Here is a 24,177-nt window from a genome sequence, read left to right as displayed (position 1 = left end):
TCGATCAGCAGTAACACTTGGCCATCTAGTGGCAGATTACGGGAATATCTAGCCAACCCTAAAACTACTCTGATTATGTCACTGTCGTATTTTGTGTAATGCAAAATTATACTCCGTGGTGGTAAAAGTACCCAATTGTCATACTAGAGTCAACTGTAAAGATACCTTAATAGGGAACTACTCAAGTGAAAGTCACCCAGTAAAATACTACTTGAGTAAAAGTATTTGGTTGTAAATATACTTAAGTATCAAAAGTATAAATAATTTCACATTCCTTATATTAAGAAAACCAGACCGAACGATTGTATTTGTTAATTTCTGAATTACGGGTAGCCAGAGGCACACTCCAACATTTACACAATATTTTACCAACGAAGCATTTGTGTTTAGTGAGTCCGTCAGATTAGGGGCAGTAGGCATGACCAGGAATGTTCTCTTGAAAAGTGCGTAAATTTGACAATTGTCCTGGCCTGCTAAACTTTCGAAATGTAACGAGTAATTTTGGGTGTCATCGAAAATGTATGGAGTAAAAAGTACATTATTTTCTTTAGGACTGTAGTGGAGTAAAAGTTGTCAAAAATATCAATAGTAAAGTATAGATAAGTAGTATTTTAAAGTATTATTATCATTATTTTTTTACTTTTTACCCCTTTTTCTCGCCAATTTAATTTATCTAAATTGGTAGTAACAAGTCTTGTCCCATCTCTTGACACACTGATTGCTTAACCGTCATTGCTAGGAGGTCGTAAATAAGAATTTGTTCTTAACTGACTTGCCTAGTTAAATAAAGGTTAAATAAAATAATAACCCGGAAGCCAGGCGCACCAATGTTTTAGAGGAAACGCTGTACAGTTAGCCATCTAAGGTCAGCTTCCCTGCCCGCCACAAGGAGTCGCTAGAGCGCGATGGGACATGGACATCCCAGCCGGCCAAACCCGCTGGGGTCTCCCGGTCGTGGCTGGCTGCGATGTGTTTTTTTGTGTGTAGACACCTCAATAATGGACAAGGTACTGTCTGGAAAACTAAGTTGTTTAAACACCTCCAAACAGAAGGGGCGAAATCGTTCAATTATATTGTACTTGGCTTTGAGACAGGGCATGCACCACCGAAGAAGAACACCCGGAAGTAAAGTATTGTTAAGAAATCTCAGATGGCGCGATTCTTCAAAAACGTCAACAGACTTTGATACATCAAGATTAATCTTCTAAAACGAGTGACAATTGTGTGAGTGTGACACAGCGTTACTAGTTATATAAAGTTAACGCTGGCAGATCAGATTTATCGTAACGTTAGCCGGCTGAAGTGGGTTGACAGCTAGACTGGCTATGTTAACTTTAGCTATTCTTGATCTCAATAATCTAGCTAGCTACTGTAGTTTGGTTTCATCCTTTGTTGTTGATTTTGTTTATTTCAGATCGAAAATGCCCTTGTCTACTCAGTCTCAGACTGAAGGTGACAACTACGTCCTTGTAGCTAGTCTGGACAATGTCCGGAATCTGTCCAACATCTTGAAAGCTATCACCTTCAAAGATCATGCAATTTTCAATGCCACACCAAACGGGTTGAAAGTCACTGTGGAGGACTCTAAATGTCTGCAAGCCAATGCCTTTATTCAGGTTAGTGCAGGAATATCAACATACACTAATTCTGAGTCATTAACCATTAGATGGGCTGTGTTGTCATGTCTTGTTAATGTTGTCATTCTTTTCCAGGCTGAGATCTTCCAGGAGTTTACCATCAAAGAGGACTCAGTGGGGTTTCAGGTCAATCTGACTGTTCTTCTGGACTGTCTCACCATCTTCGGGGGAAGCACAGTACCAGGTAATGAAGAAGACTGTCTTCTTGATATCCTTTCAGATCTCTCCTGGGTGATTTACAAAACAATCTGATTAAGACTTTGCAGGTCAAAACGCCATTATTTTAACCTTAATAAAATCATCAGCTTTTTATTCTAGGAGAGAGTCACAGCCACACCTTTCATTCTAAAATGTGAACCTAAAAACATGATTAAAGCTACTGGGAGTAACTAACATGTCTTGTGTCTACTTTTTGTTGAAGGAGTGGCCACTGCCTTGCGGATGTGCTACAACGGATATGGCTACCCCCTGACCCTGTTCCTAGAGGAGGGTGGTGTGGTGACGGTGTGTAAGATCAACACCCAGGAGCCAGAGGAGCCCATAGACTTTGAGTTCTGCAGCACCAATGTGACTAATAAAGTCATCCTGCAGTCAGAGAGTCTGAAGGAGGCCTTCTCTGAGCTGGACATGACCAGTGAGGTCCTGCAGATCACCATGTCTCCCAGTCAGCCATACTTTAGGTGCAATGCTAATACTGTGTTGTGTGTTTTTTAAATTAGGAAATCTCAAAATGGCATTGTATTGTAGCGAATTAAGGACTCTTAACTGTAGTCTCTGTCTGCAGTCCGTCCAAAACCTTTTGGCCATTCCACCAAAAGGCTGGATACTCTTGACAAGTTCGCTGGTTGTACTGAGATCATTGCAGCTACAGGATGATGGTCGCAGAGTATAATCTTGCCATTGTTAACCTTTCTTCTCTTTATCTGTTTTCGTGTTTAGGTTGTCTACCTTTGGGAATTCTGGGAATGCCCATTATGATTACCCAAAAGATTCTGACATGATGGAGCTGTTTCAGTGCACAAAGACTCAGACTAACAGGTACATTAATCTTCTATATACTGTATTATCATCATGTATTTGGATATTTGGGAAGTGTGGCACTACAGATTCCTGCATTTCCTAGAAATCCCCAAAATGTGCACGTGAACATGGAATTAATTTACTAAATTATGTTTTTGCTGGTTGGCCACTCTTTGAGGGTATGGCTTTCACTGGGATAATTATGGTTTTGAAGAACATGCTAACTGGATTGTCACTTTGCTGATGTGCTTTTTGTCAGGTACAAGATGTCTCTCCTGAAGCCGTCCACCAAGGCCCTGGCTCTATCCTGTAAGGTCTCGGTGAGGACAGACAGCAGAGGGTTCCTGTCTTTGCAGTACTTGGTCAGGAATGATGATGGACAGATCTGCTTCGTTGAATACTACTGCTGTCCGGATGAGGAAGTGGAAGAGGAGTAGGGAGAATAGGAATATTGTTGTACAAGAATACGAGGCTCAAATGTTTTAGATTTTATTCTAAAGCAAAACTTGCCTTTTTTTCACTTGGCCCCATTATTTGGATTATATTCCTTGACTGTGTTATTTTGGATTGTATTCTTTGACTGTGTTATTTGTAAATAGTTTTGGCTCTGGTACATTTTAAAATGAAAATGATTAATTGCTAATAGTTTTTCTCAATTCGTTTTTTGGTTTGCTTTCTGTGAATTTAATGCTGCTCTCCCATTGTTTGGAAGTTTACAAGGAACTTGAAACAATATTTATATAATCAAAATATTCCTTCACTTTTGATAAATATTTGAACATTAGTATTGACAATAAATGGAAAACTGTAAACCTGCCGCTGCCTCTTAAGCTTCCAATGTAAAACTGGCGCTACCACTTTAGCTTCCAATGTAAAACTGGCGCTACCACTTTCGACTAGCAGCATCTTGTCTGTTCTCGCAATACAACTCCGCGGCGCCAGGTGGCGTCTGTTTTATGTTTGTCCTGCTCTCACGCGTGTTGCCCTCGCTCTGTTCTTACCGTTCTGAGCCTGCGTGTCAGAAATCAAAATGTCGGCGCTCAAGAGAAAACGTGGAGGAAAGGGTCCAGGTGGAAAAGCAAAGAAAGTGAAATTAGTAGAAAATGGAAATAAACCCCAAACTACAGAGATGGAGCAGAACAAGGAAATCACCGTCCCAGCACCCGTGTCAATGGTAAGTGTGTGTCAAACATGAAATTGCTAGCCACTTCGTTGACTTGGAAAGTTAGCTAATCGTTACATATTTGTCTTGTATAAAAACAGCGACATAACAACATGGACCAATGTTACATGATTGTAGCGATCATCTATGAAACAATGTGTTGATGAATTGGATTTTGATTTCCAGGGTAAGTGGAGAAACAAAGAGCGAGTTCTTGTATTCTCTTCAAGGGGCATCAACTTCAGAACACGACATTTGATGCAGGACCTCAGGACAATGATGCCACACTCGAAAGCAGGTTTGTTCCTGTACCAGTATGTGGGCAGAGGAGACGATGGATATCACGAGTCTCTTCTCTAGCCTTAGTTTGCTACAATACATTTTTCCCATTAGACATCGCAAGCATTATGTCAAAATACGTTCATTACTTATCAAATATGGAGTTTTGCTGAGCAACAAACAAAATGGACTCCGGTAACACATGGTATGTATACTGAACAAAAATATAATTCCAATGATTTTACTGAGTTACATTTAATATAAGGAAATCAGTCAATTTAAATACATTCATTAGGCCTTAATCAATGGATTTCACGTGACTGGGAAGGGATGGAACCATTGGTGGGCCTGGGAGGGCATAGGCCCATCTACTTAGGTGCAAGAACCACACACTGGGGAGCCATGCTCAGCCAATCAGAATGAGTCCCCCCCCCAACAAAAGGCCTTTATTACAGACAGAAATAATCGTCAGTTTCATCAGGTGGCTGGTCTGAGACGATCCCACAGGTGAAGAAGCCGGATGTGGAGGTCCTGGGCTGGTGTGGTTACATGTGGTCTGAGGTTGTGAGGCTGGTTGGACATACTTCCAAATACTCTAAAACAACATTGGAGGCTGCTTATGGTACATAAATTAACATTAAATTATCTGGCAACACCTCTGGGGGGGCATTCCTGCAGTCAGCATGCCAATTAATACTTCCTCAACTTGAGACATCTGTGGTGTTGTGTGACAAAACTGCACATTTTATTTGCCTTTTATTGTCCCCAGCACAAGGTGCACCTGTGTAATGATCACACTGTTTAATCAGCTTCTTGATATTCCACACCTGTCAGGTGGATTCATTATTTTGGCAAAGGAGAAATGCTGACCAACAGGGATCTTTTATTTCAGCTCAAACATGGGACCAGCACTTAACATGTAGAGTTTATATTTTTGTGCAGTATACTTCCCAAAAAAATATCTAAATAAAACATTTGTAAGTATCCGAAAACATATATTATTTGGAAATAATCGATGTATTGTTTTTGACCACCACTTCGGGAAGATCACTGAAAACGTAGACTATATTGTCTACTTAATATACTTACATGAAATAGTATTGCCTTGTGTGCAGTACGTCTGAAACAATGGGTTTGGTATGACGTTCATCCACTGTTATAGGTGATACAATCAATGATCTTTTGGGACACTGTACTGCTGGATCAGCTGACCTTTGCCTGAGATGTACTCTTAAGGAGCCTACCTTCACACCTTATGGTCCAAGGACCGTCTTTATATAATATCTATGTAATATCTTCAGAGGTAGACTGGCTCTGGCAGCCAAATACTCCATCTAAACGTGAATCCGTTCAAAATTGCGTTACGGTTGTTGAAACACAAAGCCCTTTACTTTCAAATAACAAATCATTTCACAAACGCTAGATGGCTAAATTAGCACAGGTGGTCCCTTCTGTAGACATGTTCTGTAACATGGCCATATGGATGTGTGGTAACACTAACCCTAGAGAGGTGTGTTTTAATGTAATGTGTGTTAATGTTCAGACTGAGCGTCAGGGCTCTTGTACAGAAGACGCTTTTGTTCAATGACTTGTGTGTAATGGAACTGAGTCATGATCAAAGGCTAAGCCAACCTGTGTGTGATTTTATTGGAGGTGCCGACGAGGTGGATTTGGTCAAAAACGCTACATTCTATCCAGACAAATGTTTTCGGTTTGCTTGTACATTTTTATTATTATTAAGACCTATTTAGGAATTTGCATACCGGGGCATGACGACAGTTGCTCTGCCAGACTCCGTATTTGGTGAGTAAAGAGCATATTTTGGCATGATGCTTGCAGAGCTGTTTAATGGGGAAATGAATGGTAGCTAACTGGGCTACAGAATACTTCATATATTAATCTCCTCCTCTGCCCAAATACTGGTTCAGTTTGTTCCCTTTTTACATGTTTGTATTTTCTTATTTCAGTGATTTTAGTGATATTGATCAATGTATGTAGTTGGGTATAACCCAGGAGACTTGACCTTACTCTTACAGACACAAAAATGGACAGAAAGGACAAACTCTTCGTCATAAACGAGGTGTGTGAAATCAAGAACTGCAACAAATGCTTATTCTTTGAAGCAAAGAAGAAGCAGGATCTCTATATGTGGTGAGTGTCAAAGTTAACAAGTCCTCTCCACCAAACACACAAAAGTATTCTGTTCCTGTCCCCTGACATGGCTTCCTGTCCCCTGACATGGCTTCCTGTCCCCTGACATGGCTTCCTGTCCCCTGACATGTCTATGAAAATGTCACCTTTTAAAATGCAATGATTTCAGTCACTTTCTTTTTGTATAGGGTTGCAAATGTTCCCCACGGACCATCTGCAAAGTTCTTGGTCCAGAATGGTGAGTGTCATTGCCTGAGTTTGTGTGTGAAATGACATGAATAGACTACGTTTTGCATTTGGGGCGGCAGGGTAGCCTAGTGGTTAGAGCGTTGGACTGGTAAGTTCAAATGCAGAGCTGACAAGGTAAAAATCTGTCGTTCTGCCTCTGCCTGAACAGGCAGTTAACCCACTGTTCCTAGGCCGTCATTGAAAATAAGAATTTGTTCTTAACTGACTTGCCTATGCCTAGTTACATATCAAATAGCGGCAGGTAGCCTAGTGGTTCAGAGTAGAGGAGGCAGGTAGCCTAGTGGTTCAGGGTGTTGGGCCAGTAACCGAAATCCCTGAGTTGACCAGATGAAAAATCTCTGTCCTTGAACAAGGCACTTAAACCCTAATTGCTCTGGATAAGAATGACTATGATGGAATAGAATAATGACCACGGGCTACAGCTTCATCATATTTCACTCTTTTACTCTTCCTGTAGTCCACACACTCGCCGAACTCAAAATGACAGGGAACTGTCTGAAGGGATCCAGACCACTGCTGTCGTTTGATCCTGTGAGTATTGCGGTTTCGGTCAACGGCAACACGATTCCCGGACACAGATTTATGCCTAGTCCTGGATTAAAATGCAAAATACATTGAGAATATCCTAATCGGAGTCTGGTACACCACCCCATAGTGTAACGGAATACCCTTGAAACTAACTTCATATGGGCCTCACCATCAAGATGTACGGGGATACTGTTTAATGAATTCATGTTTCTATTTATTTCCAACCCAACAGCAATTTGACACGGAGCCTCATTATGCACTGCTGAAGGAGCTCTTTATCCAGGTTAGTTTCATTATCGCTGCAGCAGAAATATTTGGTCCCAAAAATTACAATGCGAGAACCATTATTAGTTGTTTAGCTTTTCTTGTGCCGTTGTGATCAGTTCAGAAGTGAGTTTTTGTGTTTTTTTTGGTAGACTTTTTCAACTCCCCAGTACCACCCCAGGAGCCAGCCCTTTGTGGACCATGTCTTCACATTCACCATAACAGACAACAGGATATGGTTCAGAAACTATCAGGTGAGTTTAACTAACTTGCTCCCCTTTCCATTATACAGTATGTGGTCAATGTATGTGGAATATAATATATTCTCTGATCATTTCAAACAGCGTGTTGTAACACTCCCTGATTTAGAAGTAATGTTCTCGAATGGCCAAAATTATTAACGCAACATGTGTTTTCACTTATTTCTGTGTCCCACAGATCATTGAGGAAGATGCATCGATGGTAGAAATTGGACCTCGCTTCGTCCTGAACCTCATCAAAATATTCCAGGGGAGCTTCGGCGGCCCCACACTCTTTGAGAACCCACACTTCGAGTCTCCGAACGCGGTAATATTTCATTTGATTCCTAGTGGACTCCCCACCCTACATCACTGGTAGATCAAACCTTTATCTTCCGTAGGTATAGAGCAACAATGAACTAAAGCTGTCTCCCCTCCCCAACAGTACTGGTGACTGTGATTACTTAGTTAGACCGTGTGGTGATGGTGCTGGGGCAGTCTTGAATTATTATGGTTACATTTTTCTAGGTCAGATTGGTTCATTGTTGTTCTGTCTCCCCTCCCCACAGCACCGGACATCTGATCACTTATATTGAGACTAGGAAGACCATAACTAATCACTGTCCCAGAGTAACTCATTGTTGTCTCTATCTCCCCTTAGCACCGGCGTGTGATCCGCATGGCCACCGCCTCCAGGCTGAGGGAGAAACAGATGGTCAAGGAGCTCCAGAAGCTGAAGAGGGTGGAGAACAAGGAGGCGGTGACCAGGGACGTGACCGATGACGTGTTTGCCACGCCGGCTGAGGAGAGGCCAGTCCACATTGAGCTGGAGGCTCCTGCAGCTAAAGTAGTGAAGAAGAACAAACACAAGGCTTTCAAACGACAGAGGAAGCAGACGCGTTAGGCTAGAGACTGGTTGGTTTGCTGGGTCTTCTCGAAGTCATCTGGAAAGGCTAGAGACTGGTTGGTTTGTTGGGTCTTCTAGAAGTCATCTGGAAAGGCTAGAGACTGGTTGCTTTGTTGGGTCTTCTAGAAGTCATCTGGAAAGGGATTACATTGGTTCTTTCTCAATTTGTCTTTCCTCAATTCCATGTCTTTTTTAATTTTCAAAACTCAAAACGAGAAGTTTGAAGGGAGTGACCTAGAATCTTCTCCAGTGCGTTTTAGAAGGAATCGGGAAAAGACAAATTAGGACATTTGTTTGGCCGTAAACTGTGAGGATCAAGTCGACCATCAAGTCTGCAGCCTGTGAAGGGCCATCTCAGAATACGTTGTTTATGTGTTGAATGTTTTGTTTCAGCTGCACACAAAAAAGTACTAAAGCAACTTTGTAACTTCTGTTGTGCTCCAGCTTTTCTTACAGTTCTGAAATAAAGTCTCGGTTTTAGTGTTTATTTCTCCTGTTCATTCCTGAACATGTCAGTTTGATTTACAGATCACTGGACCTCCTTTGACTTGATACCTGCGTTAGTAACTTGACCAGCCTTGTCAATATCGATTGCAAATCTAATATAGTTTTAATATCCATGTCAAAAACACTTAACAGAGATGTTGCCACATCTGTGCGCTTTCGTTCACCAAAGCCTAAATGAGTGTGTCCACAGGTATAGAAGGAAGCTAGTCATTCCACTGCCTGAAAATAGTTAAGCACCCTTTGCTGGCTCAAACAGCCACCCATTCAGTTTGCTGCCTGTTCTTAGTAAACTGGGGGAAAAAATAGACAATACAAGGCTGTTTTTCCAGAGAAGTTAACTGACTTTCAGCATTCATACACAGTAGAGAAAGACACTGAACTTGTACTGCACTGACTCCGACTTCAGGTGATTGGTTAAAAGAAATGCATAATAAGATAGTCGGAGCTGTAGTGTTAGATTTTAGTGCAGCCTTTGAGCATATTTCTTTATTGAAGAAACTCACTTGCTATGGCTTTACATCACCTTAGCCAATATAATCTAGTGTTTTTCAGTGAAAGCTTCTCTAACATCAGATACATACAGTGCGGTGTCCCTCCTGGCGGTTACTTTTCTCGATTTGACATTTTTACAAATTACTTACACAAAGCTAGAATGAATGTAAAGTGTTTTCAAAGTATTCAGACCCTCATCAATCTACACACAATACCCCATATTTTTTAAAATTTATTTTACCTTTATTTTACTAGGCAAGTCAGTTAAGAACAAATTCTTATTTTCAATGACGGCCTAGGAACAGTGGGTTAACTGCCTGTTCAGGGGCAGAACGACAGATTTGTACCTTGTCACCTCGGGAACTCGAACTTGCAACCTTTCGGTTACTAGTCCAACGCTCTAACCACTAGGCTACCCTGCCGCCCCATAATGACAGAGTAAGAACTGAAATATCACATTTACATAAGTATTCAGACCCTTTACTCAGTACTTTGAAGCACCTTTGGCAATGATTACAACCTCAAGTCTTCAGGCTTAGTACACCTGTACTTGGGGAGTTTCTCCCATTCTTCTCTGCAGATCTTCTCAAACTCATTGTTTTGAGTTCATTGACGGACAAACTGAATTGGTCCACCCACACAGACAGCGTCGTGAAGAAGGCGCGGCAGCGCCTCTTCAACCTCAGGAGACTGAAGAAATTTGGCTTGTCACCAAAAGCACTCACAAACTTCTACAGATGCACAATCGAGAGCATCCTGTCGGGCTGTATCACCGCCTGGTACGGCAACTGCGCCACCCACAACCGTAAGGCTCTCCAGAGGGTAGTGAGGTCTGCACAACGCATCACCGGGGGCAAACTACCTGCCCTCCAGGACCTACACCACCCAATGTCACAGAAAGGCCATAAAGATCATCAAGGACAACAATCAACCGAGCCACTGCCTGTTCACCCTGCTATCATCCAGAAGGCGAGGTCAGTACAGGTGCATCAAAGCAGGGACCGAGAGACTGAAAAACAGCTTCTATCTCAAGGCCATCAGACTGTTAAACAGCCACCACTAACATTGAGTGGCTGCTGCCAACACACTGACTCAACTCCAGTCACGTTAATAATGGGAATTGATGGAAAATATATCACTAGCCACTTTAAACAATGCTACTTAATATAATGTTTACATACCCTATATTACTCATCTCATATGTATATACTGTACTCGATACCATCTACTGCATCTTGCCTATGCCGTTCTGTACCATCACTCATTCATATATCTTTATGTACATATTCTTTATCCCTTTACACTTGTGTGTGTAAGGTAGTAGTTTTGGAATTGTTAGGTTAGATTACTCGTTGGTTATTACTGCATTGTCGGAACTAGGAGCACAAGCATTTCGCTACACTCACATTAACATCTGCTAACCATGTGTATGTGACCAATACATTCGATTTGATTTGAACTCTTGTCAGGTTGGATGGGGAGAATCGCTGCACAGCTATTTTCAGGTCTCCAGAGATGTTTGATCGGGTTCAATCTGGCCTCGGGTTGTGCCACTCAAGGACATTGAGACTCCTGCATTATCTTGGCTGTGTGTTTAGCGCCGTTGTCCTGTTGGAAGGTGAACCTTTCACCCCAGTCTGAGTACCTGAGCGCTCTGGAGCAAGTTTTCATCAAGGATCTCTGTACTTTCTAAATTCATCTTTCCCTCGATCCTGACAAGTCTCCCAGGCTCTGCAGCTTAAAAACATTGCCACCAGCATGATACACCGTAGTGATGGTGCCAGGTTTCCTCCAGATGTGACGTTTGGCATTCAGACCAAAGCGTTCAATGTTGCTTTTATCAGACCAGTGAATCTTGTTTCTCATGGTCAGAGTCCTTTAGGTGCCTTTGTGGAGTGCTGCATGGTTGTCCTTCTGAAAGGTTCTCCAATCTCCACAGAGGAACTCTGGAGCTCTGTCAGAGTGACCATCGTGACCAATGTCACCTCCATGACCAATGCCCTTCTCCCCCGATTGCATAATGAGCTCAATTTTGAGCCTCATAGCAAAGGATCTGATTTTTTAAGTAAATAATTATTTTTTAAATGTTTATGAATGTGCAAATATAAAAAATATATATATATTTTGTCATTATGGGATATTGTGTGTAGATTGATGAGAAAAAATATTTTATCAATTTTAAAATGTATTTAAACAGGTATGCCAGTTAAGAACAAATTCTTATTTACAATGACGGTCTAAGAACAGTGTTCAGGGGCAGAACGACAGAATTTTACCTTGTCAGCTCGGGGATTCAATCTAGCAACCTTTCGGTTACTGGCCCAACGCTCAAACCGCTAGGCTACCTGCCGCCATGCTGATCCTTAGAATAAGGCTGTAACATAACAAAATGTGGAAAAGGTGAAGGGGTCTGAATACTTTCCGAATGCACTGTATGTGGTTGATTACACACATGTCGGCACCCAAAGCCAGTGACCTCCCTGAAATTATAAATAAGGAGTAGTCAGTATCAGAATGGTTGATTCATAATAAACTGGTCTTTAAAACATCTACAACTAAAAGCATTATATTTGGACCTAAACCTCAACTGGAGTTGTGTATAAAGGGTGTGAGTGTTGAGGAAGATAAACTCCTAGATATAATATTGGACGGTCAATTATCATGGTCAAGTCATATTGACAAATTTGTTGTGCTGTTGGGGAGGGGTCTGTCTGTTATTAAAAGATGTTCTGTGTTTTTTACAGAAAAATGAACTCTACTAGTTGTTCCGCCTCTGGTCTTGTCCCATCTTGATTACTGTCTAGCCAATATGGTCAAATGCAGCAAAGAAAGACCTAGCAAAGCTGCAGCTGGCTCATAACAGAGCAGCACGCCTTGGCCTTAATTGCACTTAACGAACTAACATCAACAACATACATGCCTGTCTTTCCTAGTTGAGAGTTGACGAGAGATTAATTGCTTCTCTTCTAGTTTTTGAGAAGTATTACTGTAATGAAAATTCCAGATTGTCTGCAGAAACATTCAGCTCAGACACCCAGACATACCCCACAAGATATGCCACCATGGGTCTCTTCACATTCCCCAAGTTCAAAATGAATTCACTGCAACACCAACATTTCAGTTTGTCTGAGGCGGCAGGTAGTTGGACTAGTTAGAGCATTGGACTAGGAAGCAAAAGGTTGCAAGATTGAATCCCTGAGCTGACTAGGTAACATCTGTTGTTCTGCCCCTGAACAAGACAGTTAACCCACTGTTCCTAGGCTGTCATTGAAATTTGTCATTGTATTGTTCTTAACTAACTTGCCTAGTTAAAAAAAAAGGTTTAAAAAACCCCACACAGTATTATACAGAGCCATGATTACATGCAACTCCCATCTCCAGTTACTCAAGCAAACCGCAAAATGTACTTAATTTTAAGGCTGCGACTGTCTGAGGAGACACACACAAACACACACATGATTTGTGTGACTGTTCTTGTCTATCAGTGTTTTGTTACTTGTCATGTTTTTTGTGGGTCCCAGGAAGAAAAGCTGCTGCCTCTGCAAAAGCTAATGGGTATCCAAATAAGCACACCAAAGTGGATTTAAAATGTCAAATAAGAATTGTTGCTGTCAGTTTCAAACCTATTTTTTTTGTCATATTCACAATCAACAGAAATCAACAGAAATCAAGCTTACAACAATTTTCTTTAGGACCTTTTTCTTTACGAAAAGACTGTCCATGATAAATTACGTCATATTTAAGCGCGTAGTCACCGGCAGAGTCCACGATGTGCGGTGTTTTTCAAGCTGAGATACAAGGACAAACTATGCATTTTTAAGTAGAATAAATATTACATTTATTTGTAGATCTGTCCACTGTTATTCATAACTTTCGGTTACTGTTATACTGAGTTTTCCTGTTTTGAGGACAGAGAAGGCTGTTAGCTTAGCCTTTTAGCTAGCTAACATTAGCAACAGGCCAAATCGTGTGGATTTCAGCTAGCTGAACCAGCTCAACTCAAAATGAAGTGTCATTACGAGGTGTTGGGTGTCAAAAGGGACGCGACTGATGATGATATGAAGAAGGTATATCGGAAATTAGCCCTGAGATGGCATCCAGGTACAGTAAACCCTGTTGCCGTGTATTTAACTTGCTAGCTACAATAGCCAGCTAACGTTAGCTGTTAGCTCACTGATCAGAGAGGCCACGGCCAGTGACCTCATTGCTAGCTAAACTGTAATCGGTGTGGGAGACTGACAAGTAGAACAAGATAGCTAGCAGTAACGTTAGTTAACTACCACCAGTTAGTTCGCACTGCTTTTGCACTGGTGTCATAGACGTTCTCTCTTCACCAAAAATGTGATGTTTGTATATCTTCTAAAGGTATTATTTGTTGGAACATCTGAATTCCATTTCTAGATAAGAACTTGGACAATGCAGATGAGGCAGCTGAGCAGTTCAAACTGATCCAGGCAGCCTATGAAGTCCTGAGCGACCCACAGGAGAGAGCCTGGTGTGAAACAACTTCATCCTCATTATCCAAAGTAGTAAAAGTCTTTTGACTGAGATCCATTAAATTGTAAATTGTTTGGAGTATCCAAGATGACCAGTGTGCTGGAATTCCTTCCTATATGAGATCTAACTTTTTAAGGCCAGCACTTCGTATGGAAATAAGTTAATATTAGTGACCAGCACAGATCTTTTGTCTTTCCTTGATTCCTTGCATTGTCCCTCCTTGTCAAAGATGGTCCAAGGTTCTAGCCCTTGAACCTTCTCCTAAAATGCATTTTAAGGAGGAAAGAATGCCAGGAACTGGGGAAACGCTCATTTAGGAAGAGTCAAGAGCTATAGTAATGCTAATACTGTGCTTCCCACCTCTCGACTCATGTCTCCAGGTATGATAACCACAGAGAGGCTCTCCTTAAAGGTGGGGTCAGCGGGGAGTATGCTGATGAAAGTGTTGACCTTGTTCAGTTCTTCACTGTCACCTGTTACTCTGGTTACGGGGATGAAGAGGAGGTGAGTGTGACAGTCAGGGAGGGCGCATCTCTGTCGGGGGGGAGCATCTACATCCCCTAGTGAGTTCAGGTTCTTTGTGGACCCCAACCCAACTAGTTGGCCATCCCTGTTACTTTCTACCAGCAGAGGGCTGCAGAGTAGTACTCTGACATTATAATCCACTCTCAGCCTCCCAGGTCACAGCGTGTACTAGCATGTCTCACTGTGTGGATGTAGAAATGTAACAACAACATGTGTATAACAGTAGAATAATGATTGTTACAGTGTAGTGTTTACTGTGGAGATCATGTGGATGTGTTGGCTGTACAGAGGATCCAATCCTTTTAGGTCTCCCTGTTGTTTTCAATGGGACAAGCAGGTAAAAAGTGGTTTCCCCTCTCCCTTTCTCAGGGTTTCTACACAGTGTACAGGAACCTGTTTGAGTCCATAACTACAGAAGAGATGGATCACAGTAAAGAGGAGGACGAGGAGGAAGATGAGTTTCCTTCGTTTGGAGACTCTCAGAGTGACTATGACACGGTAACGTTTGCCCTTGTTAAACAGACAGACAGATTATATATACATACACACACACACACACACACACACACACACACACACACACACACACACACACACAGAAAGGTGCACAAACTTCATCTACTTTTGTGTTCAGTCTCTGACCAATGCTGATAGTGTTCTGGCGTGAATAGAGTCATGGGCAGTAACTTGCAGTAACAGTGTCTATCTGTGTAACGTCAGTTCGGGCTATGTTTCAGCATGGTTACTGTATTCCATTCTGTGCTCTTGCTTAATCTCAGAATGGTTCTCTGGGTTCTATAGACAGAGTTGATTTCTGTGAAATAACATTTGTCTGGTCCGTCTCTACCATTTGGACATTTTGCACATTGGGATATATCACGACATAAGTCATTGTGTCATGATGATGATGATGATAGATACGTTGATTAAATGGATACATCATATCATCCCATAAGGTTTAGCACATGGGTGGGCAAACTTTTAATCATAGACTCCCGTTCATAAAACACTGTGTGTGTCTATAGGTAAACCTTTTGGCTCGAGGTCCACATTGAGATATATCACGACATAAGTCATTGTGTCATGATGATGATAGATACGTTGATACGGAGGGCTGTACAGATGAAATAGAAACCCTTCAAGGGCTGTAGTTTGGCCAATGGTTTAGCAGCTCCACACTAAAGTCTATAACCATCACCTGTACTGTACCTACATCTCTGCTCCCTGAGCTGTAGTCATTGTCTATAGCTCTCTGCTTCCTCCTCTCCCAGGTTCACCTCTTCTACGCCTACTGGCAGAGCTTCTGCACCCGGAAGAAGTTTGCTTGGAAGGAGGACTATGACACGAGACAGGCTTCCAACCGCTGGGAGAAGAGGGCCATGGAGAAGGAGAACAAGAAGGTACTGTTGTGTTTTGTTTTTGGCCTTACAGTGAGGCAGTAGTCTTAGAGAGGTGGACCAGCAGCCAGAAGGTTGCTGGCTCAATCCCTGGGCCCGGACGAAGCAAAAATGGGAATGGAACTGAACACTCAGCTCCTGCCGTTGTGCCCTTGAACATGGCTATTCTATTCTATCTATTCTAAGTGCCTGTGTTCCTATTCAGCCAGTGCAAATGTAGTTCATACGTGTGGTATGAGCCACTGAAGATTGGCGAAGCTAACTGACTGTTTTGTTATGCTCACAAATGTTAGGAAGTGAGACTTCGATTAAATGTGAGCCGTTTGATATAGAACCAAGCGCCGTTCTTTCAACACAACAGATCTGAATGGACCATAAAGTGTTCTTCTTCTAAGGTTCGAGACAAGGCCAGGAAGGAGCGCAGCGAGCTAGTGCGTCAACTGGTGGCGTTTGTGCGTAAGCGCGACAAGAGGGTGCAGGCCCACAAGAAGCTGGTGGAGGAGCAGAACGCTGAGAAGGCCAAGAAAGTGGAGGAGCTACGACGCAAGCAAAAGCTGTCCCAGGCCAAGTGAGTTCACATAGAAATATGATATGTAGAACATATGCCTCTCCAACAAACAGAAGCTTTCACAGGCCAAGCGAGTGTTGCTGACTGCACAGAATCACTGATCTATATACTTGTGTTAAAATAACCTCACCTTAAACTGATCCACTCAGACATGCTAAATGTCAGACTGCTGTCTAGATGTCAGGCCTCTGCCGCTGTCTAGATGTCAGGCCGCTGTCTAGATGTCAGACTGCCGTCACTGTCTAGATGTCAGACTACCGTCACTGTCTAGATGTCAGGCCTCTGTCTAGATGTCAGGCCTCTGTCTAGATGTCAGGCCGCCGTCTAGATGTCAGGCCGCCGTCTAGATGTCAGGCCGCCGTCTAGATGTCAGGCCGCCGTCTAGATGTCAGACTGCCGTCGCTGTCTAGATGTCAGGCCGCCGTCTAGAAGTCAGACCTCTGTCTCCTCTCCTAGACTGGCGGAGGATTACAAGGAACAGAGCTGGGTAGCCATGTCTGAGATGGAGAAGGAGCTGCAGCAGATGGAGGCTCAGTACGGAAAGGAGTTTGGAGACGTGTCAGAGAGCGAGGAGGAGGACCAGGGAAGAGGGGGTCAGTACAGAGCAGACCTCTCGCATAGTAACTCCGGTCTCAGACTGTGAAAACACCAACTCACTCTTGAGAAGGGCTAGACATTTCTAGCATATCTTAATCTACTGAAACTTCTGCGTGAGTAGTAATGACAAGAATGGATTGTAATTTCTAGCAGTTTGCCATGTCACATTTAACTGTGGGTGCGTTCTTTTACCACCAGATCTCAAACGTTTTACATTGGTTTATGTGGTGGTTGTTCTTCTCATACATGACAACAGTCTCCATGTAACACATCTGTTCTCCACAGATGAACAGAAAGATGAGACCGAGGAACTCCTGGATGACTATTATGATGACCTGTACTGCCCTGCATGTGACAAATCCTTCAAATCAGACAAAGCGTAAGTAGTGAGGTCGTGTTCATTAGGGCACACAATGAGAAAACGTTGCAATGCAGTCTGCATTGGAAAAACGAAATGAACATTTCTTACTGGTCAAATCCAGGTATTCCCAGTCAGTTTTCTTCCTTTTGGTGCAGAATGAACACAACCCGGTTTACCTGAGGGAAGACTGAGTTCAGTTCATCACGTGTTCTTTTTTTTTGCACAGAATGAAGAATCATGAGAAATCAAAGAAACATAGAGAGATGGTGGTATTACTACGGCAACAACTGGAAGAAGAGGATGAGACCCTCGGTCTGAAGGATGAGGATGGGGAAGAGGAGGATGAAGAACTAGAAGAAGCACCAAGACAAAAGTAAGTTCAAAGATATATATTTTTCTCCATCCAAAATATGAGAAACTACTTGGATGTTACTGTTGTCATTGGACAATTTGCCATTTATAAAATAGTCTACAAAACATTAGGAACATGAGTCAATCTAAATAACAGTCAAAAACTGACACATATTGAAGGGGATTTTTAAGATAGATATTTGGTCTGCGTCTCAAGCCGATGTTGCCCCCCGGCATCTAGGGTAGAGCTGTGTTTATCAGACCATGAGCCCCCCGGCATCTAGGGTGGAGCTGTGTTTATCAGACCATGAGCCCCCCGGCATCTAGGGTGGAGCGGTGTTTATGTTTCTCAGACCATGAGTCCCCCGGCATCTAGGGTGGAGCTGTGTTTATCAGACCATGAGCCCCCCGGCATCTAGGGTGGACTCACAAACACATTCATGTGGGCGTCCTAGAGCAAAATGCCTCTCGAGATTAGTCTGAAACTAACCAGTTAAAAATGAATGGAAGGAGATATGGAGATAGTTTAGTGTCTAAAATAAGTTTTCCTAATCTTTCTTATCTCTCGGATATAAAACAGATGCTTCAGAACATCCTTCCTTTTTCGATTTTTTTGGGGACCATATTTTTATCCCTGTATGAAGCTCTAATTCAATGAGTTTCTATGAGCTAATATCAGTAAGGTCTAATTCAATGAGTTTCTATGAGCTAATATCAGTAAGGTCTAATTCAATGAGTTTCTATGAGCTAATATCAGTAAGGTCTAATTCAATGAGTTTCTATGAGCTAATATCAGTAAGGTCTAATTCAATGAGTTTCTATGAGCTAATATCAGTAAGGTCTAATTCAATGAGTTTCTATGAGCTAATATCAGTAAGGTCTAATTCAATGAGTTTCTATGAGCTAATATCAGTAAGGTCTAATTCAATGAGTTTCTATGAGCTAATATCCGTAAGGTCTAATTCAATGAGTTTCTATGAGCTAATATCAGTAATGTCTAATTCAATGAGTTTCTATGAGCTAATATCAGTAAGGTCTAATTCAATGAGTTTCTATGAGCTAATATCAGTAAGGTCTAATTCAATGAGTTTCTATGAGCTAATATCAGTAAGGTCTAATTCAATGAGTTTCTATGAGCTAATATCAGTAAGGTCTAATTCAATGAGTTTCTATGAGCTAATATCAGTAAGGTCTAATTCAATGAGTTTCTATGAGCTAATATCAGTAAGGTCTAATTCAATGAGTTTCTATGAGCTAATATCAGTAAGGTCTAATTCAATGAGTTTCTATGAGCTAATATCAGTAAGGTCTAATTCAATGAGTTTCTATGAGCTAATATCAGTAAGGTCTAATTCAATGAGTTTCTATGAGCTAATATCAGTAAGGTCTAATTCAATGAGTTTCTATGAGCTAATATCAGTAAGGTCTAATTCAATGAGTTTCTATGAGCTAATATCAGTAAGGTCTAATTCAATGAGTTTCTATGAGCTAATATCAGTAAGGTCTAATTCAATGAGTTTCTATGAGCTAATTTCAGTAAGGTCTAATTCAATGAGTTTCTATGAGCTAATATCAGTAAGGTCTAATTCAATGAGTTTCTATGAGCTAATATCAGTAAGGTCTAATTCAATGAGTTTCTATGAGCTAATATCAGTAAGGTCTAATTCAATGAGTTTCTATGAGCTAATATCAGTAAGGTCTAATTCAATGAGTTTCTATGAGCTAATATCAGTAAGGTCTAATTCAATGAGTTTCTATGAGCTAATATCAGTAAGGTCTAATTCAATGAGTTTCTATGAGCTAATATCAGTAAGGTCTAATTCAATGAGTTTCTATGAGCTAATATCAGTAAGGTCTAATTCAATGAGTTTCTATGAGCTAATATCAGTAAGGTCTAATTCAATGAGTTTCTATGAGCTAATATCAGTAAGATCTAATTCAATGAGTTTCTATGAGCTAATATCAGTAAGGTCTAATTCAATGAGTTTCTATGAGCTAATATCAGTAAGATCTAATTCAATGAGTTTCTATGAGCTAATATCAGTAAGGTCTAATTCAATGAGTTTCTATGAGCTAATATCAGTAAGGTCTAATTCAATGAGTTTCTATGAGCTAATATCAGTAAGGTCTAATTCAATGAGTTTCTATGAGCTAATATCAGTAAGGTCTAATTCAATGAGTTTCTATGAGCTAATATCAGTAAGGTCTAATTCAATGAGTTTCTATGAGCTAATATCAGTAAGGTCTAATTCAATGAGTTTCTATGAGCTAATATCCGTAAGGTCTAATTCAATGAGTTTCTATGAGCTAATATCAGTAATGTCTAATTCAATGAGTTTCTATGAGCTAATATCAGTAAGGTCTAATTCAATGAGTTTCTATGAGCTAATATCAGTAAGGTCTAATTCAATGAGTTTCTATGAGCTAATATCAGTAAGGTCTAATTCAATGAGTTTCTATGAGCTAATATCAGTAAGGTCTAATTCAATGAGTTTCTATGAGCTAATATCAGTAAGGTCTAATTCAATGAGTTTCTATGAGCTAATATCAGTAAGGTCTAATTCAATGAGTTTCTATGAGCTAATATCAGTAAGGTCTAATTCAATGAGTTTCTATGAGCTAATATCAGTAAGGTCTAATTCAATGAGTTTCTATGAGCTAATATCAGTAAGGTCTAATTCAATGAGTTTCTATGAGCTAATATCAGTAAGATCTAATTCAATGAGTTTCTATGAGCTAATATCAGTAAGGTCTAATTCAATGAGTTTCTATGAGCTAATATCAGTAAGGTCTAATTCAATGAGTTTCTATGAGCTAATATCAGTAAGGTCTAATTCAATGAGTTTCTATGAGCTAATATCAGTAATGTCTAATTCAATGAGTTTCTATGAGCTAATATCAGTAAGGTCTAATTCAATGAGTTTCTATGAGCTAATATCAGTAATGTCTAATTCAATGAGTTTCTATGAGCTAATATCAGTAATGTCTAATTCAATGAGTTTCTATGAGCTAATATCAGTAAGGTCTAATTCAATGAGTTTCTATGAGCTAATATCAGTAAGGTCTAATTCAATGAGTTTCTATGAGCTAATATCAGTAAGGTCTAATTCAATGAGTTTCTATGAGCTAATATCAGTAAGGTCTAATTCAATGAGTTTCTATGAGCTAATATCAGTAAGATCTAATTCAATGAGTTTCTATGAGCTAATATCAGTAAGGTCTAATTCAATGAGTTTCTATGAGCTAATATCAGTAAGATCTAATTCAATGAGTTTCTATGAGCTAATATCAGTAAGGTCTAATTCAATGAGTTTCTATGAGCTAATATCAGTAAGGTCTAATTCAATGAGTTTCTATGAGCTAATATCAGTAAGGTCTAATTCAATGAGTTTCTATGAGCTAATATCAGTAAGGTCTAATTCAATGAGTTTCTATGAGCTAATATCAGTAAGGTCTAATTCAATGAGTTTCTATGAGCTAATATCAGTAAGGTCTAATTCAATGAGTTTCTATGAGCTAATATCAGTAAGGTCTAATTCAATGAGTTTCTATGAGCTAATATCAGTAAGGTCTAATTCAATGAGTTTCTATGAGCTAATATCAGTAAGGTCTAATTCAATGTTTCCTGCTATTCCTTTTTTTTTTTTGTGACTTTTTTTTCTTCCAAGGGTTGTAAAATGGCTAAAGGATCCTTGGGTATGACCATCTTAAAACAATTCCATATGTTAGCTTAACTTGTCTCCTCCCCTTCATCTATACTGATTTTAGAAGTGGGTTTAACAAGTGACATCAATAAGGGATCAGAGCTTTCACCTGGATTCACCTGGTCAGTCTGTCATGGAAAGAGCAGGTGTTGTTAATGTTTTGTACACTGTGTAAACAGTGGTAGGTGAATAACGTCATTTTAACGTCCAGGCTGTCTAAAAAGCAGAAGAAGAAAAAGAGACAACAGCAAAATGGGCGGAGCCCCACAGAGGAGGTAGTCGGGAAGGATGCGGCCCCAGAGCCCCCCACCACCCCCACAGACAATAGCCCAGAGAGCCCTCTATCAACACAGGCCAGCGGTGAGGCAGAGGACCCCCAGACTGCCTCAGAGCCCCAGCAGGCAGCTGCGGACAAACCCTGTGAGGACCCAACAGAAGACGGACAGCAGGAGGAAGACCTCACAGCCACAGAACCAAAGAGGTGACCTGACCTGTCACCATCTTCTATCAAAACTAGTGACAGGATGGAATTGACAGTAATTAGGATAAAGCAATGCATCACTAGCCTGGTCCTCGATCAGTTTGTGCTGTCCTGAGTTGTCAAGACGTCAAAACCGACTTGGGACCATGCTAGAGCAGTGCTGATATAATCATTAGCTACTATACAGGTATGTTCATGCATTCTGACTTGTAACTTAAAACACATCTTTATCAGCTCTGGAAAGACTAAGGGGAAGAAGAATGGAGGAAAGGACAGCAAAAAAAATGTCCAACCACAGGGAGGAGTGGAGAAAGGAGGAGCAGAGGTTTGTACCAGCCACAGCTACCGGTCCTTAATTGATTAATCAATCCAGGAGGGGTTTATACTAACCAGAACTTGGTGCCCTTAATTGATTAATCAATCCAGGAAGGGTTTATACTAACCAGAACTTGGTTCCCTTAATTGATTAATCAATCCAGGAAGGGTTTATACTAACCAGAACTTGGTTCCCTTAATTGATTAATCAATCCAGGAAGGGTTTATACTAACCAGAACTTGGTTCCCTTAATTGATTAATCAATCCAGGAAGGGTTTATACTAACCAGAACTTGATGCCCTTAATTGATTAATCAATCCAGGAAGGGTTTATACTAACCAGAACTTGGTTCCCTTAATTGATTAATCAATCCAGGAAGGGTTTATACTAACCAGAACTTGATGCCCTTAATTGAAATGTAATACAATGATTTCATTAGCTTGTTTAAGGCTGCCTAAATGCATTTCTCATCGACTTGAGTTAAAATGGCCCGTTTCTAAAAGTATTCACAGGGGTTTTTGTTGTTACACGGTTATGAGTTCATTCATCCACTGTCTTTTAACTCCCCGAAGGAGCTGAACCTGCGCTGTGTGACCTGTCACTATGAGTTCTCTACCAGGAACAAACTGTTTGACCACCTGAAGACAACAGGACACGCTACAGCCGTGGCACACGGTGGCAGTGCACCCGCCACGGTCAAGAGCAAGAAGGAGAAGAGGAAGAATAGATGATGGGGGGATACAAGAGGGGCCAAAGACTTAACACCAGCCACTGGGCTGTAGAGATGGACTACTGTCTTACTATATATTATAGGAGGCCACTCATGGTATTGAAGGCCTGGATTTGTTTGTTTTTTAATGTTAAAGATTGTCTGAAAAGGAGTTGAAGACTGTCTGATTGCTGTTTTTAGGTTTTTGCATGTTAGAAAACAATCAATACGTCCAGTCATGGAGGACTGGACGTTGCCTGGTGATCCTGCGTAGCCAACTCTTATGGTCGTTGTCATGCCAAATGACCATAGCAGTTGGCTTTGCAGCACAAACAGATCTGAGACCTCCGGGCTAGACTGGACAAAGGAGTTGAAGAGGATGTTTTTGTCTGGCCAGTCTCCACACCCTCTGTGTCTGGAGGTCTGTCTCAGGGTTGCCCCCTAGAGATAATGTAAGGAAGTGAGCCAAGTCCAACTGATATCTACTCCACCCTTCCAATATGACCATGTTAGAGGTGCTGCCACTGTACCTGCTCAGAAGTACATGCTGCAGAATTCAGCGTTGTGTCGACGTCCATTTTGTGTCGACTGATCCTTTGACGTTTTGGTCAGAGACATAAAGCAACTGGACGTTAATTCCTGTTTTGAACGGGTACTGTGATGCTGCTGCTCACTCAACTCTATATTTATTCAAATAACAATCTGACTCTGTGTTAAAGCTTCCACTTTCTTATATAAAAAAAAAAAAGATACTGCATAAACACTGACACGTTTAATTGAATTTGCCCTCACACTGTTAAAGCTCTCAATTCAACACTTTATTGACAACGTTTCCATCCCAAACGGATCTTTGTCAGGTTATTTACCTTCTGTGACGAAGACATGTTTTGGATAGAAACAGTCAAAGTGGTGTATTGGGAGCTTTAGTGTGTGGGCCTTGTTCTTAATTAGCCCAGAGCCTAAGTTTAAGGATGTGCATATAACTAACTTTTCATTGAATTTGCCGCCATGTCTGATGAATAAATGGTTTGTGTTTATGGCTCACTTCAAATCTATTTATGAAGAGTTTCTCAATCTACTTAAAATTACAATTCAAAGAGACTATTTACACGTAAATAAAGGGGAATGTGAGTGGGCAGTAGAAGATGAGAAAAGAGCCAGCGCATATGAATTGTACCATCCTACTCAATGTATTTCATCTATACCTAAGCAAGTAACTCGTCTACCCAAAGTCTC

The 24,177-nt window shown here is 41.0% G+C and overlaps 3 protein-coding genes across 4 annotated transcripts; all 3 read left to right on the top strand.

Moving 5' to 3' along the window:
* The first annotated feature begins 904 nt into the window (after nt 1–904).
* rad1 (RAD1 homolog (S. pombe)) lies at nt 905–3,498 on the top strand. Its single transcript, XM_021622617.2, has 6 exons — nt 905–1,224; nt 1,415–1,616; nt 1,713–1,821; nt 2,059–2,317; nt 2,577–2,675; nt 2,917–3,498. The coding sequence occupies exons 2-6, from the start codon at nt 1,422–1,424 to the stop codon at nt 3,092–3,094; spliced, it is 840 nt and encodes a 279-aa protein (XP_021478292.1). The 5' UTR covers nt 905–1,224; nt 1,415–1,421; the 3' UTR covers nt 3,095–3,498.
* Nucleotides 3,499–3,653: 155 nt separating this feature from the next.
* bxdc2 (brix domain containing 2) lies at nt 3,654–8,923 on the top strand. 2 transcript variants are annotated; one of them, XM_021622615.2, is made up of 10 exons: nt 3,654–3,831; nt 4,006–4,117; nt 6,135–6,249; nt 6,438–6,487; nt 6,956–7,029; nt 7,259–7,309; nt 7,443–7,544; nt 7,729–7,857; nt 8,191–8,433; nt 8,482–8,923. In XM_021622615.2, exons 1-9 carry the CDS (start codon nt 3,688–3,690, stop codon nt 8,431–8,433), a joined length of 1,020 nt encoding a protein of 339 aa, XP_021478290.1. In that variant the 5' UTR covers nt 3,654–3,687; the 3' UTR covers nt 8,482–8,923. The 2 variants fall into 2 exon arrangements, with proteins under 2 accessions (XP_021478290.1, XP_021478289.1); XM_021622614.2 differs by having other exon boundaries at nt 8,191–8,923.
* Nucleotides 8,924–13,142: 4,219 nt separating this feature from the next.
* Nucleotides 13,143–23,996, top strand: dnajc21 (DnaJ heat shock protein family (Hsp40) member C21). The gene is made up of 12 exons (XM_036936861.1): nt 13,143–13,536; nt 13,837–13,930; nt 14,313–14,436; nt 14,827–14,955; nt 15,729–15,857; nt 16,250–16,422; nt 16,879–17,015; nt 17,305–17,398; nt 17,607–17,753; nt 21,647–21,916; nt 22,151–22,241; nt 22,805–23,996. Exons 1-12 carry the CDS (start codon nt 13,440–13,442, stop codon nt 22,961–22,963), a joined length of 1,644 nt encoding a protein of 547 aa, XP_036792756.1. The 5' UTR covers nt 13,143–13,439; the 3' UTR covers nt 22,964–23,996.
* The last annotated feature ends 181 nt before the right edge of the window (nt 23,997–24,177 follow it).

This window comes from Oncorhynchus mykiss, chromosome 12 (assembly GCF_013265735.2).
Source record: "Oncorhynchus mykiss isolate Arlee chromosome 12, USDA_OmykA_1.1, whole genome shotgun sequence".
Taxonomy (NCBI): Eukaryota; Metazoa; Chordata; class Actinopteri; order Salmoniformes; family Salmonidae; genus Oncorhynchus; species Oncorhynchus mykiss.
Note: the sequence above shows the minus strand (reverse complement) of the source record. Positions and strands in the feature narration are given on the sequence as shown.